This window comes from Rhinatrema bivittatum, chromosome 10 (genome assembly GCF_901001135.1).
Source record: "Rhinatrema bivittatum chromosome 10, aRhiBiv1.1, whole genome shotgun sequence".
Lineage (NCBI taxonomy): Eukaryota > Metazoa > Chordata > Amphibia > Gymnophiona > Rhinatrematidae > Rhinatrema > Rhinatrema bivittatum.
The window spans coordinates 29,713,592-29,730,462 of NC_042624.1; the positions used below are offsets into that span (position 1 = coordinate 29,713,592).

General features: G+C 46.3%; 1 protein-coding gene across 1 annotated transcript in view; it reads right to left on the minus strand.

Moving 5' to 3' along the window:
• Positions 1-16,871, minus strand: part of DUSP12 (dual specificity phosphatase 12) — a 184,590-nt gene that overhangs the window by 31,160 nt on the left and 136,559 nt on the right. The window contains exon 5 of the mRNA XM_029618166.1: positions 6,619-6,718. Within this exon, the coding sequence (XP_029474026.1) occupies positions 6,619-6,718 (100 nt within the window). The remainder of the gene's footprint in view (positions 1-6,618; positions 6,719-16,871) is intronic.

Sequence of the window (16,871 nt, forward strand, 5' to 3'; positions counted from 1 at the left end):
TAGAGGTGGAGGTTTCCCTGCTTCTACGTAGACCGCCTTGATGACTTCCTTGATCCAGCGGGCTATGGTTGCCCGCGAGGCTGCTTCCCCTAGTCTTTTCCCGCTGTGAAGGACGAAAAGGTGGTCCGTCTTCCGTACGGGTTCTGACATTTCCAGGTATCTGGAGAGGATTCTGCCAACGTTGAGGTGACGCAGGTTACGGATTTCTTCCAAGTTCTCCAGGGCTCCTGCCGAGGGGAGCGAGATGGTCTGGTTCAGATGGAAGTGGGAGACCACTTTGGGAAGGAATGACGGTACCGTGCGCAGCTGGATGGATCCTGGGGTGAACCTAAGGAAGGGCTCACAGCAAGACAGTGCTTGTAGTTCAGAGATGCGTCATGCTGAACAAACTGCCAGGAGGAAGACAATCTTCAGGGTCAGCTGACGGAGTGATAGGCCTCAAAGAGGTCTGAAGGTGGATCCAGATAGGAAGTTCAGGATGAGATTGAGGTTCCACAGAGGTACCGGCCACTTCAGCGGTGGGCGAATGTGTTTGACTCCTCTCAGGAAACGTGACACATCCGGGTGAGAGGCTAGGCTATCACTTTCGTCCCTGGTGCCGAAGCATGCCAGTGCTGCCACCTGTACCTTGATGGAACTGAGGGACAGTCCTTTCTGAAGTCCGCTCTGTAGGAACTCCAGCATCACGGGAACTTTAAGTGAGCGTGCCTTGATGTCGTGATCTTCGCACCAGGCCTCAAATATTCTCCAGATCTTTATGTATGTTAGCGATGTGGAGAACTTGCGTGCTTGGAGAAGGGTGTCTATTACCGCCCCTGAGTATCTGCTCTTCTTCAGGCGAGCCCTCTCAATGGCCAGACCGTAAGAGAGAATTGAGTCGGGTCCTCGTGGACGATCGGACCTTGTTGTAGTAGGTCTCTGAGAGGGGGCAGGGGTAGAGGGTTCCCTGCCAGCAGTCTTCTCATGTCTGCGTACCACGGTCTTCTTGGCCAATCCGGTGCCACCAGAAGAACTAGTCCCTTGTGTAGCTGTATCTTGTGAATCATTGCGCCCAAAAGGGGCCACGGCGGGAAGGCGTATAGTAGGGTGCCCTGTGGCCAGGTTTGTACCAGGGCATCGATCCCTTGGGATTGTAGATCCCGCTTGCGGCTGAAGTATCTGGGTACTTGGGCGTTGGTTCTGTTCGCCAGGTCCATTTCCGGTGTTCCCCACCGGTTTACTATCATTCGGAAGGCTGCGGGAGATAGCTTCCATTCTCCTGGGTCTAGACTTTCTCTGCTGAGGAAGACCGCCGTGATGTTGTCCTTCCCGGCGATGTGGGCGGCGGAGATCTCCTGTAGATTTGCTTTCGCCCATGCCATCAGTGGGTTTATCTCCAATGACACCTGTTGGCTTCTGGTTCCCCCTTGCCTGTTGATGTAGGCAACTGTTGTGGCGTTGTCGGACATCACTCTGACCGCTTTGCCTAGGAGTCTTTGAGCGAACCGCAGGCAGGCGAGTCTGACTGCCCGCGCTTCTAGGCGATTGATGTTCCATCCTGCCTCTTCTGCGTTCCACTGCCCTTGGGCGGTTAGTTCCTCGCAGTGTGCTCCCCATCCCCATAGACTGGCGTCTGTCGTTAGCAGAGTCCAGGTTGGGGATGACAGTCTTGAGCCTCTGTTCATGTGGCTGGGCTGCAACCACCAGCGTAGTTTGGTCCGGACTGTACCCGGGAGAGGTAAGCGTATGGTGTAATAGTGTGACCGTGGGTTCCAGCGGGACAGCAGTGAGTGTTGTAGAGGCCTCATGTGGGCCCTCGCCCAGGGGACCACTTCCAGTGTGGATGCCATCATCCCTAGGGCCTGCAGGTAATCCCATGCCGAGGGTCGAGGGTCGCTTATCAAGGATTGCAACCGGTTCCACAGTTTTGATCTCCTTGTGGGAGTCAGGCTGACTTTGTCTTCCTTGGTGTCGAAGTGGACCCCCAGGTACTCCAACGATTGTGAGGGCTGCAGGGAACTCTTGTTCGTGTTGACCACCCATCCGAGGCTCTCCAATAGAGACTTGACTCTGTTGGTTGATTGGATGCTTTCCTCTGGTGACTTTGCCCTGATCAGCCAGTCGTCCAAGTAAGGATGTACGAGGACTCCTTCCTTCCACAGTATTGCCGCCACTACCACTATCACCTTGGTGAACGTCCGTGGTGCTGTGGCTAGCCCGAAGGGTAGGGCCCGGAACTGGTAGTGATGGCCCAGGATCTTGAAACGTAGGTAACACTGGTGTTCCTGATGAATTGGGATGTGCAGGTACGCCTCTGACAGGTCCAGGGAGGTGAGGAACTCTCCCGGCTGTATTGCCTTTATTACGGATCTCAGGGTTTCCATGCGGAAGCGGGGGACCTTCAGGTATCGGTTTACGGATTTGAGGTCCAGGATTGGTCGGAACGTTCCCTCTTTCTTGGGAACGAGAAAATATATGGAATAATGACCAGAGTTTATCTCCTGAAGAGGTACCGGGGTTATGGCCTCGAGGTTCAGTAGCCTGGCCAGTGTAACTTCCACTGCCGCCTTTTTGGTGGGGTCGTGGCAGGGAGACTCCACAAACTTGTCCGGGGGGGTGCGTATGAAGTCCAGGTAGTACCCTTCCCGGATGATGGCTAGGACCCACTTGTCCGAAGTTATCTCGACCCATCTTTGGTAGAATAGGGCCAGTCTGCCCCCTATGGCTTCCCTTGGATGGGTCGGCTGATTCTCATTGCGGAGCGCGGCCGGGCCCTGAGCCAGAGCTGTTTCCCCTCTTGTTGTGCTTGCTCCGAAAGGACTGGTTCCTGCCCGGAGGGCGGGGCGCCTGGTAGCTGCTCCTGTATGGGTTGAAGCGCTGCGAGCTTCTGCCCCTGGGGGTCCTGGAAGGCTGTCGCTGGACTCTCCTTGACTTGTCTTCCGGAAGTCGTGGTACTGGGGATTCGCCCCATTTGCCCGCCATCTTTTCTAAATCGCTGCCGAACAGGAGTGATCCTTTGAATGGCATTCTTGTGAGGCGTGTTTTGGAAGATGGGTCGGCTGACCAGCTTCTGAGCCAGAGCTGTCTCCTGGCCGCCACCGCCGATGATACTCCTCTGGCTGCTGTGCGTACGAGGTCTGAGGCTGCGTCCGTTAGAAAGGATAGCGCTGGGTCAAGGATATCTCCCGGTGTGCCATTCCTGGCCTGGGATAAGCAGGCACGTGTCACCACGGTGCAGCAGGCCACAATCTGAAGAGACATAGCGGCCACGTCAAATGATTGCTTAAGCATAGCTTCCAGCCGTCGGTCATGCGTGTCCTTGAGGGCTGCTCCTGCCTCCACCGGGATGGTGGTGCGCTTGCAGACTGCGCAGACCATGGCATCCACTCTTGGGCAAGCGAGCATGTCTTTGGTTGCTGGGTCCAGGGGGTACAAACTGGCCAAGGCCCTTCCCCCTTTAAAGGCAGACTCTGGGGTGTTCCATTCCAGGTCAATAAGCTGTTGCGCGGCTCGTAAGAGCGGGAAATGATGAGAGGTCTGTCTGAGGCCTTCCAGAAATGGGTTCTCCTCGGGATCCCCCTGGGTTTCTGAAACCGGTATCGCTAGTTCTGCCAGGCATTGGGAGACCAGGTCCGGGAGCTCCTCCCTTGTAAAGAACCGCCTCATGGTTCGGTGGGGTTCTGTCCCCAGGGGGAGTTCTCCTTCTTCTAGAGGTTTGGCTTCATCTTCTGAGAAGTCCATGCCCTCAAAGGTAGGACTACTTGGCAGTAAGGGTCTATGCCTGGGTCTTGAGGGGCCTGGGGCATAGGGGTCCTCCTGCGACGTATGTGGTTGGTCCGCCCGGGAATCCGTTTGCATCCGGACAAAGGCGTGAATCCCCTTGAAGAGTTCCACCCAAGAAATAGACGAGGGGTCCACATTGAGTGGCGCTGTTTCCCTGGGAGCCTCCGTCTGGGAGGGGGTCCCGCTGGGGTTTGCTAGCTCCAGGGAGCCCCCTGAAGAGCTAGTCTGAGCTTGTGGTGGATCTCCCAGGGCCTCCTCGCATTGGGTGCATAGAGCGTCGGCTTCCTGGCTCTGGGCGGCCCTGAGGTGGCATGCTGAGCAGAGGCCTAGGGATTTTACTTCAGATCTTGGCGGCTTCGAGGTTGCCTGCACGTACATGTTTCGCTCCGGAGCGCCTGGTCGCGTGCGTAGACTTGAGCGCGTATTAGTGCGCTTAATTCGGGTTGTGCGCGTATCTGTGCGCGCCGGTATTCGAGTGCGCGTAGTCCGTGCGACCGGGACTTGCACGTGCCGCTTATGCGTCTGAGTGTTCTTGCGCGTGTAACTTAGGCGCAGAAGTAGGTTTGTGCGCACAGGTAATTTTGTGCGCTCGGCCGGCGGCGATGAGAACGGCGAGATAAAGTCAAGATGGCGACGGCGACCATACGGGCAAGATGGCGACTACCTTGGAGGGTCTCCACGTGGGAAGCCCTTGGAAATGCCAGGGTCTGGCCCTGCTAGGGCGGATCAACCCGGTGGCGCTGGCTTCGGCCGATGGCCGGCACAAGTAAAGATTTCTACCTTACCTTATCTTCGGTGCTTCCCGGTCTCATCCTGGGCGGTCTCCGGCTGCGGGGGGGGGGGGGGAGAGGGCAACTACCTTCACCGCCGCTTTTGAGGGTGCACCCGCTGCCTCTGAGCCGTGCCCGAACTCGTCTCGCTCGGGGGCTAAGTCCTCGCCGCGAACGGCTCCGGACCGAGGCTGCCTCTATGCCGCGCCCGAGCCCTTCTCACTCGGGGGCTAGGTCCCTGCCGCGATTGTCCACCGGACCGAGGCTCTTACCTCCGAGGGACCACGGAAATCACCTCGGGAAACTCAACTGGGGGAGGGACCCGAGGGTATCACCGCAGGAGTGCAGGGCTCGTCTTCATGTAGGAATTTTCTTTAAAATTTTGGTAGAACGCTCAGCGAGCGTGAGATAGCTCCTAACTGCTTTGGAGACGGAAAATACTGAGGATCTGCACTTCCTGCAGGGGTATATGTATTAGGGGCTGACGTCAGATTGAAATCTGATCCGTCTCCAACTGCTAGCACGAGTTCACTATACCCATTAGTTCTGAGTCCATCTGCTACATGCTAGGAAATGACTACTAATCACACAGACAGTAAGTGCTGAGTGTTGATTTTATGATGCTTGCCTTTACTTACTTTCCCCGTTCTCTTTGTAAAACGCCTGTTTAAACAGCCATGTTTTTACATTTCCTTTAAATTCAACTAATTGCAAAAATCAGATAGTTCCCTAGTGCGAGTATGTTGTAAAATCTGCTTACATACACATGTTAAAGCCAGCAAAGCCCTATGGAAAGTATGCAAAAAGGTTTGCTCGAGTAACCTCTTAAAATTAGGAGCATACTTACACACAGTAGGCATATTTTAAATCATACGCATGCAAGTTCTCACATGGTTTCAAATTCCAGCGTATCTCTGCTCGCACACCAATACGCGCATCTATGGATGCATGTGCAGTTTTAAAATTACCTTCAGTTATCTCCAACTTTTATCTGACCCAAGGGGTTGTTATATACAATTCATGGCTATACACAAGACCCCTACATATTTTTAATATGGTGGGATGAGAACGAATTGTGTTGGTTCATAAAAGGACAATGAGAGTGACTAAAATTTAGACTTAAATCACATGAATCCTTGTAAAAAAAAGTCACGATTTCTTACAGGAATATGTGAAAGTGATACAAAAGTATGTCTAGTACATATACAATTCTGCAGGGGATGTTCTCAGCTGTACACATGCCATGTGAGCAGAATACACATACTGCACATTGTCAAAACATGTTGCATGCATTCATTTCTGCAGGGGATGCCAGACTGCCATCTCATGACGGTTTAATAGTTGAGCTTTAATGTACAGTTTATTACACTGGGTCTGAATCTCCATCTAGGCTATATGCAGGCCTACATGGAAGACAAGTCTTTTCTTTAGTTATGCCAATCCATGAACAGTTTACATCATATAATGACAATGGTTTATGCTAGCTGAGAGAGATGTTGGACAGAAAAGGAAACAGAGCCTAGTAAAGAAATCCTCCTATATATTCTTTTAGCTTCCTCACTGGGCAGCACTTCACCAATCAATGCCTTACTGTTCTGTGCTGCCTGGCAATGTAAAGGAGCATGTTAATCTCCTATAACCAACTAACCATAGCTAATTGTAATAATAATTGTAATAATAATTGTAATAATAATTGTAATAATAGGCTGAAATGTAAATATTGTGCTGTTCAATTTCTCCCCTTCCATCCCAAGTTTATTTTCCTTGTTTTTTGTAACTTTCCCTCTCCCTTTTTCTGATTCACTGTATTTAAAGTTCAAGGTTCTTATTGAAAATATTGTTTTTTACGTTACGTTATGCTTTACACTCCTTGTTATTTGTAAACCGGGTTGATGTGATGCCTATCATGAAACTCGGTATAACAAAAACAATAAATAAATAAATAAATAAATACATAAATAAATAATTGCTCCCACTTGCCTTGAATTATTTCAATACGAAAAGTATTGCTTAGAACATTGGAAAGAAACAAAATGGCGGTAAGAATGTGTGATTCCTGCTTTCAGATATGTGAGCAAGCTTTTACCTGCATTTCCTGCAGCGATACAGAACTTCCTGCGACTGTGACGTTTGGCAGGTAGAGGTTGGATCCACTGCAAACACTTCCCGAGGCAAGTTCTGTAACTCTGCAAAAGAGAAAAAGTGTATGGAGGGTGGGGAGGAGAAATATTTAGGGAACATTAATACTTTAAAAATTCAAGAGAAACTGGCAGGTGGTTCTAGGTCAGCGGTCCCTTCACTTGAATGTTTAATGATGTGGCACAGTTTCTAGCAGTATACTGATCATTTATAAATATATTGAAAAGTAAGGGTCCTAATACAGATCCCTGAGGCACTCCACTGCCCACTCCCTTCCATTGAGAAAATTGTCCATTTAATCCTACTCTCTGTTTCCTGTCTTTTAGCCAGTTTGCAATCCACGAAAGGACATCACCACCTATCCCATGACTTTTTACTTTTCCTAGAAGCCTCTCATGAGGAACTTTGTCAAACGCCTTCTGAAAATCCAAGTATACTATATCTACCGGTTCACCTTTATCCACATGTTTATTAACTCCTTCAAAAAAGTGAAGCAGATTTGTGAGGCAAGACTTGCCTTGGGTAAAGCCATGCTGACTTTGTTCCATTAAACCATGTCTTTCTATATGTTCTGTGATTTTGATGTTTAGAACACTTTCCACTATTTTTCCTGGCACTGAAGTCAGGCTAACCGGTCTGTAGTTTCCCGGATCGCCCCTGGAGCCCTTTTTAAATACTGGGGTTACATTTGCTATCCTCCAGTCTTCAGGTACAGTGGATGATTTTAATGATAGGTTACAAATTTTTACTAATAGGTCTGAAATTTCATTTTTTAGTTCCTTCAGAACTCTGGGGTGTATACCATCCGGTCCAGGTGATTTACTACTGTTCAGTTTGTCAATCAGGCCTACCACATCTTCTAGGTTCACCGTGATTTGGTTCAGTCCATCTGAATCATTATCCATGAAAACCTTCTCCATTACAGGTACCTCCCCAACATCCTCGTCAGTAAACACAGAAGCAAAGAAATCATTTAATCTTTCCACGATGGCCTTATCTTCTCTAAGTGCCCCTTTAACCCCTCGATCATCTAAAGGTTCAACTGACTCCCTCCCAGGCTTTCTGCTTCGGATATATTTTAAAAAGTTTTTACTGTGAGTTTTTGCCTCTACAGCCAACTTCTTTTCAAATTCTCTCTTAGCCTGTCTTATCAATGTCTTACATTTAACTTGCCAACGTTTATGCTTTATCCTATTTTCTTCTGTTGGATCCTTCTTCCAATTTTTGAATGAAGATCTTTTGGCTAAGATAGCTTCTTTCACCTCCCCTTTTAACCATGCCGGTAATCGTTTTGCCTTCTTTCCACCTTTCTTAAAGTGTGGAATACACCTGGACTCTGCTTCTAGAATGGTATTTTTTAACATTATAATATTATTATTATATATTTTCCCATTATTACTGCACTACCAATTTGGTTAGCTTCCCTAATTTCTCTTAGCATTTCATTGTCCGTCTCACTATCTTGACCAGGTGGACGGTAGTATACCCCTATCACTATAGTCTTCCCCAACACACAAGGGATTTCTACCCATAAAGATTCAATTTTGTATTTAGTCTCATGCAGGATGTTTATCCTGTTGGACTCTATGCCATCCCAGACATAAAGCGCCACACCTCCTCCCGAGTGCTCCTCTCTGTCATTGCGATATAATTTGTACCCCGGTATAGCACTGTCCCATTGGTTATCCTCTTTCCACCATGTCTCTGAGATGCCAATTAAGTCTTTGTCATCATTCACTGCTATACATTCTAATTCTCTCATCTTACTTCTTAGACTTCTGGCATTAGCATACAAACATTTCAAAGTTTGTTTTTTGTTTGTATTTTCATTCTGCTTTTTAATTGATAGGGATAAGTTAGAAGTTTTTAGCTCAGGTGAGTTTTTAGTTACAGGCACTTAGACTATTTTTCTAATTATTGGAACCTCACTGTCGGGATGCCCTAATTCTAATGCATCATTAGTATCCTTTGAAGATACCTCTCTCCGAACCATGCGCTGCTGAGCGACTGTCGGCTTTCCCCTTTGTTCTATCTCCTTTTTAAAGGTTAGCGCCAGCAGTCTGGTTCCACCCTGGTTAAGGTGGGGCCCATCCCTTCGGAAGAGACTCCCCCTTCCCCAAAAGGTTCCCCAGTTCCTAACAAAACCGAATCCCTCTTCCTTGCACCATCGTCTCATCCACGCATTCAGACTCCGGAGCTCTGCCTGCCTCTGGTGATCTGCGCGTGGAACAGGGAGCATTTCAGAGAATGCCACCCTGGAGGTTCTGGATTTAAGCTTTCTACCTAAGAGCCTAAATTTGGCTTCCAGAGCCTCTCTCCCACATTTTCCTATGTCGTTGGTGCCCACATGCACCTCGACAGCCGGCTCATCCCCAGCACTGTCTAAAATCCTATCTAGGTGACGCGTGAGGTCCGCCACCTTCGCACCAGGTAGGCATGTTACCAGGCGATCCTCACGCCCACCAGCCACCCAGCTATCTACATTCCTAATGTATTACTGAATAAGGATCAATTCTTTTCATTTAAAGTTTTCCTTGAAAAAGACCTGTCTAGTCGTTTGGCAGAATAGAAAGGGCCCTGCACTGGTTTGACTGGAACAGAAAGGGAAATATCACCAGGTACAGATAAATTTCTTTTCTCTCGTCAATCAGCCAGCTCAGTCCAGATGAATGTGATGTACCAAAGCTACTTCTTAAATGGGCAGGACCCTACCAAACTTGCTCTCAAGACCTCAAAACCAAAGGAAGAATCCTCTCTGGTCCGAACTTCCAGTCTACAATGCTTAAAAAAAGGATTGCAAGGAAGACCAAGTCACTGTTTTACAAATCTTCAAGGGAGAAACCAACCGAAGTTCTGTTCACACTGGGGTAGATTTTTTAAAAAAAGCGCGTTCGCGTACTTTTGTTGGCGCACCAGGCGCAAACAAAAGTACGCTGGATTTTATAAGATACGCGCATAGCTGCGCGTATCTGATAAAATCCTGGATCGGCGCGTGCAAGGCTGCCGATTTTGGGCAGCCGGCGCGCACCGAGCCGCGCAGCCTGCCTCCGTTCCCTCCGAGGCCGCTCCGAAATCGGAGCGGCCTCAGAGGGAACTCTCTTTCGCCCTCCCCTCACCATCCCTCCCTTCCCCTACCTAACCCCCCCCCCACCTTTATCCATGGATTTACGCCTCCCAGAGGGAGACGTAAATCCACTCGCACCAGCGGGCTGCTGGCGCGCCGAGACCCGACCCGTGGGCGGTTCCGGAGGGCACAGCCATGCCCCCGGAACTCCACGACCCGAAACCACGCCCCCGGGCCCGCCGCACCCCCGAAACGCCGCGTCATCGGGTTCAGACACGCCGACACGCCCCCTTCCGAAAACCCTGGGACCTACGCGCGTGCCGGCGGCCTATGGAAAAATAGGTGCGCCGCAGGGCTTTTAAAATCCACCCGACTGTTGCCTGAGCTCTTGTGGAATGCTTTCTACACCTTTGAAAGAGAGACAAGCCTTTATCTATGGAAGTTGTCCCAATGGCCTCCTTAATCCAGGGTGCTAATGTAGCCTTAGAAGCTGTTTCACTCTTCTTTTCACCATTGAATACAAACAGATGGTCAGACCTTCTAAAATTATTCACGAACGTAAAATAATGTAGTAAAGCTCTACTGACATCCAAACAAAGAAGTTGATCATATTCCTTTCAACAAATCTCCTTTCAGAATAGAAGGAAGAAAATCATACTGTCTAACAGTCAAAATGGTTTTAGCAAGGGGGAAGTCTATTTTATTAGATTTTTTTAAAGGTGTAAATCAATATGTAGATAAAGGTTGGCCAGTTGATATAGCATATTTGGATTTTCAGAAGGCATTTGACAAAGTCCCCTATGAGAGATTCCTCAGGAAATTACAACGTCATAGGATAGGATGCTGTGGTCTACTGCAGTTAAAAAGCTAGAAACAGAGGGTAAGACTAAACAGCATTTTCCAAAAGGAGAAAAGTCGTTTGTGGTGACATGGTGTCTAGGTCCCCTATACCTCTAAAAAAATAAAAGTATGAACACTAAACATGACTTGTGCTGGCTTACTATTTTTTTTTGTTTGTTTTCTTCCTTTTCACCCTTCCATTGATACGGCACAACTGGTAGACTGGGAAGATAGTCAATGCTTTAAGGTATGACGCAGATAATGGCCTTCAACGTGAATACAGTTTAGTCTGTCAAAACTCAGGTCATAATTGGCACCAGACTCCAAATTAAAAAATGGTAGTTTTCAACTTTTAAAATCTGTTACAGACATATGTGTACTGCAAGCAGTATTTACACATCTAGTCAGGAGTTTAAATGTTAAATGCTTATGAGATTATAACATTTCTTTACTTATGCATTGAAGCTAGAAATATGTAATCAGGTGCTCTTCTGCTAATAAAATAGATAAATACTTCTAATTCTAACTATATATTTAATTAGTTGAATAATGGTAAAAGCAAAACAAAGCACTCAATTAGCTTGATTAAGCACATATGATGCAAACTATTATATTCATATATCTAAGGTCAATGAACTTTCATAGATAAATTCTCCTGGCCATGTAACCTGACACTGAATACTGGAAATTATGTGATTTTTTAGTAAGAAAAACACATGAGGACATATGTCTGAGATAATATGATGACCTATATCAAAATAAAACTAGTACTTAAATCCTTGGACCAAGAGTCCATGAATTGTCAACAAGAAAAAGGGTATATATGCAATGACATGTAAGAGCTTGCGGCTGCTATACTATCCAAAGTATGGTATGCTCGAGATCCTGGCAACATTAACTCATATTCGGTAAGAAACCATCTTTTATTTTTTAAATATTTCTGTATCTATGATATGGCTTGATCAATTAAATATTTTCCTCATGTAAATTAAAAATCATATTCTTTTTTAAGAATATATCTCGGATTGAGTTATTGATGTAGCTCTGATCTCATAAATAATTAACTGAGCTCAATATAACGCATCAACTCTCTAAACTTATAAGATATGGTGGTCTAAGGCAGTAGTTCTCAACCTTTTCCCCATCGTGACACACCTGACAGACCATTCTCACATGTGTGACATATTGCTCATTACAATTTACGACGGAAATAAAAAAAGGTCCAGTATTATTTTTATTGTTAAGAATGACACAAGAAAAAGATACATATTCTGTCTGAACAGAAATTGCATAAACAGTAAACATCCCACACCAAAACAGCACCAATTTCCAGCACTTAACAGTAACCACCTTACCTAAGAAAAGGCAACACTGAAAATATTATACCAGGCCTTAAGACACCAATACATTACTCAGCTTCCTCAGCTCCTATGAACTGCTCACACCCAGGGCATTCCCCAAAGACTTTTTACCTTTAATAAAGCTATAATCTCAACCTCCTAGCCTCCTCCCTCTCCAGCTGGCTCTAGGCCACACTAGACTAACCCTACACTAATCCAACCATGTCTCTTAAATACTCCTGTTATGTTCTTTAAGTTTTAAGACACCTTTGGGTTTGTACATTTATGTTCCCACTCATCATATTGATGTTACCCTGTTTATATTGTTTTTCCAAGTTACAGTACCTTGTTCTCTGTAAGACATAGCTCATGTCATCTGTTTGTTGTTTAAAATGTAAACCGAAGTGATTAGTAACCCTGTTACCTGAACCTCGGTATAGAAAAGCTTTAAATAAATAAATAATAAATAAATATTAGGAAAACGGACCAAGTCAGGCTGCTATAGAGCCCTACACATAAACTACACTCCAGCAGAAAACCTCACCTGAATCACATGTGCTGACCCTCACCTAACAAAGAATAAAGAGACCAAAACGCATAACTAGAAGCATGCAGACAAAAACTGAATTGGAAAGCACACAAGTCAGAGTCTCTGTATGCAGTACAACAAAGGAAAAAAAGAAACATCACCCATCCTTATAAAACAAATCAAGAAATATAAAATCAGTAGCAGTAAAACCATACTAACAAAAAGAACAGATTATTTCAAAACAGCAGATGAATGAAATATCCAATAAAAAGTCATATAAAAAATTTCTAGATACCAATAAAATATTTCGAAATAGCAGACACAAAGACCCAGTAATGAAAAATAAGGATACAAACAATTTTTTGCTCTGCATATCTGGAAACGTTTGATATCCAGGTGCCCTGAGATTGTTTTGAATTATTAGGAGGAGGGATGGTTTGCTTGCAACTTTCTCCTCTCTCTCTCTCTCACACTGGCTCGCAATTGCTCACATATACATGTGCTTTTTCTCTCTCACTTATAAGGGCTCTTAATTACACATTTACACACATGCCGTCTATCTTTTCAGGCTTACACAAACAGGCTTTCAATCACACACATACATGCTGTCTTTTTCTCTCACACACAGACTCTTTCACATGCTTACAAACATGCTCTCTCTCTCTCTCACTTTCACACATGCTCTCAATCACATACTCACATGCTTCCTCACCTAAACCAGCTCTCAATCACACACACACATGCTCCCTTACCTAAACCAGCTCTCAATCACACAGACACACATGCACTATCTTTCTCTCACTTTCACACATGCTCTCAATCACATATTCACGTGCTCCCTCACCTAAACTAGCTCACAATCACAGACACACATGCTCTCATTCACATGCTCCCTCAACTAAACCAGCTCTCAATCACACACAGACACACATGCTCTCAATCACATACTCACATGCTCCCGCACCTAAACCAGCTCTCAATCACACAGACACACATGCTCTCTCACTTTCACACATGCTCTCAATCACATACTCACATGCTCCCTCACCTAAACCAGCTCTCAATCACACACAGACACACATGCTCTCAACCACATACTCACATGCTCCCTCACCAAAACCAGCTCTCAATAACACACATACTCTCTTTCACATGTAGAGGCTCTCTCACTCACACACACACACACACACACACACACACAGGCTCTCAAACACACGCTTGCTCATTCACTCACTCTCCCCCCTCCCCCAAACTAATGGCAGCAGCAGCCTCCTCCACTTCTAACTCTAAAGGCAGCAGCAACCTACTTCATTTTCAGCCCTCGCGGAGAAAGGAGTCCCATCAGCTGCGGGGGTTGACGACGTTCTTTGTTTTTCTCCGAGCCACGTAGCTCATTCCTCAGGCTGCACCTCTCTTCTTTTCTTCGGGCCAACGCTGCCCACACTAGCATGGTCTCTTCTTCCCGCACACGCACCCGCTGCTCACCACTTCCTCTTCCGGGCCACGGGGTAGGGGGCGGGAAGAAGAGAGCTTGCTGGTGCCGCTTACTACAGCTGTCCTGCCACGTTCCGGCCGGGTTATCAGCATTTTAAGCCCGGGCGGAGGACCTATTTTGCTCGGGAGGGGGAAAAGCTGGGTCAGCGGGGGAACGGGAAGTGTGGCGACACACCTGCGTGTTCTAGGCAGCACACTGGTGTATTGTGACACACAGGTTGAGAACCACTGGTCTAAGGGAAAGAGAATAATCTTTAAGAGAACTCCTTATTAACGTTTCTCTTACTTAGAACTACCTATCAGAGCAGAACCGAGACAGTGGAGTACCACAGTGATCAATACTAATTTACTAACAGATTTTTTTTTAAGGTGTAAATCAATAGTTAGATAAAGGTGAGCCAGTTGATATAGCATATTTGGATTTTCAGAAGGCATTTGACAAAATCCCTTATGAAAGACTCCTCAGGAAATTACAAAGCCATAGGATAGGATGCAGTGTTCTACTGCGGTTAAAAGGCCAGAAACAGAGGGTAAGACTAAACAGCGTTTTCCAAATGGAGAATAGTCGTGAGTGGAGTACCACAGTGATCAATACTGAGACTTGTGCTGCTTATCATATTCATAAATGATCTGGAAAGGAGACCAATGGGTAAAGTGATGAAATTTGCAAGTGACACAAAATTATTAAAATTTGTTAAAACAGCAACAGATTGAAAGGAACTGCTGAAGGACCTTGTGAGACCAGGAGACTGGACAGGAGACTGGCAGATGAAATTTAATGTGGAAAAGTGCAAAATGATGCATATAGGGAAAATACCCAACTACAGGTACATGATGCTGGGTTCTGTTTTAATAGTTATGACCCAGGAAAAGGACCTTGGAGTCCTTGTGGACAATACATTGAAATTGTCAGTTCAGTGCATGGCGGCAGTCAAAAAAGCAAATAGAATGTTAGGAATGATCCAAAAAGGATCACAGTGCCTCTGATTTGAGCCACAGTGTGACCGCACTTGTATGCAGTTCTGATCACCCTAGTTCAAGAAAGACATAGTAGAACTAGAAAAGGTGCAGAGGAGTGTGACAAATATAATAAAGGGGAAGGAACACCTCATTTACTTACCATATTTCTAGCCCACTGATAGTAACAGTGTTATGCTCAGCGGATTACAATAAAACATGTAATACAATTTCAGTAAATAAATAACATACAAGAGTGAAACATAACAATTGAAATCATTGTAAACTTCATATAAAATGTTTAAGAAAAAGCCTCAATGAGCATTAAACTCTTCAGTTTCTTCCGAAAAATCTTAAAATCAGTAAGAAGCCGAAGCTGATCTGGCAGTGCATTCTACAGCCTGAGGCCAACAATGGACAAGACCCATGTTGTGTTTGTGGCATTGTGGACCCTTGGTCGCAATGGAGATGACTCCACCCACGGGGAGAAGCCCCGTGGGGAACCACTGCAATAGGCTGACACAGATAGCAGACAGTATGGATTGAGTCTTTATTGTACTGCTGTAGATTTATTTATTTATTTATTTCGAATTTTTCTATACCGACATTCTTGAACAAAGATATCAAATCATATCGGTTTACAATTGAACATAACTGTCGCGGCTATGGCGTTACATCGAACATAGAACATTGAGCAATAAACAATAAACATAGAACAGGTCAACAGTTCAACAATAATATATAGTGAAATGCTTCATCATAGAGTAACATAATATATATAAATAGGGGAACAACAACTGGGGCGACTGTATGCGTAATATCAAAATACGTTTAATGAAGTGTCATTGTGCAGCTGCATAGTGGATAAGGCGTGGTGGTAGCATAGGGCATAAGGTAGCTATGAGAGTAAGACTGAGTGGTGGAGGGAAGGAGGAGTATGTAGGCAGGAAGGGAGTGAGGCATTAGAACCATTCATAGATAGATAACCATTCATAGATAGATGTGAAAGCAGGAAGGTAAGGCACTGATCCACGAAGTGCCAGTACGTTCAACAGGCTCAGAAGTATAGTCTCACCCAGATGTTCACGATAGGCGGGAGCCCACAGTACGGGTAACGCCACGGCTGGTGGATGGAGTAGGAGCGCCGGATCGTAGAGGTACTCATAGAATGAAGGCATCTTCCTGCTGGTAGAATGGTGGAACCGAAGGTCTGTGGTGCAGGATATAAAGGTAGATAGGCCCTCGAGGAGTGAGTACCCAATGGTCCAATATCCTGAAATGTAGAATAGAGAGAAAGACCCCTGAGGAGCAGTTGTCTTAGTTAGTGAGGAACCCCGAAGGGAAGTTGGAAGCTAAAGACCCCGAGGAGTGGGTGTCTAGAGCTTCTTACTGGAGCGAGGCCCTTAGAGTGAAAGCGGCATCTAAGCGTGCAGCTTAGAGCAGTCAGAGTAGTGAAGCAAAGTCTTTGCTATCTCAAGGTGGTAACGGAGGCGGAGTCTAGATATACCTGGAGGTACTGACGTCATGCGGTGGGGCCGCCCCGAGGTTCCCGCCATGACGTGTATTTGAGCATAGGAGATGTGCGCGCTCGCGCCCTAGGAGGCCACGGGGGTGAGCATGGCAGATGGGGACGCCCATGCTGGTTTGGAAACGCTGAGCCATGGGTGGCTGCAAGGACCACTCTTTTGGGATCAATGATATGACAAGGGTTCATCCGGCACAACCTGAGGTGAGAAGGAGCGTGATAGGGCATCAGCTCGGGTGTTCTTCTCTCCCGGACGGTATTTCAGAAGGAAGTCGAATCTATTGAAAAACAGAAACCATCTTGCTTGACGGTGGTTGAGTCGTTGAGCATGTCGAAGGTACTCTAGATTCTTGTGATCGATGTATACTACTATTTGGTGTTGTGCGCCTTCTAGCCAGGGACACCACACTTTAAAAGCCAGCTTGATCGCGAGAAGATCCTTGTCTCCTAT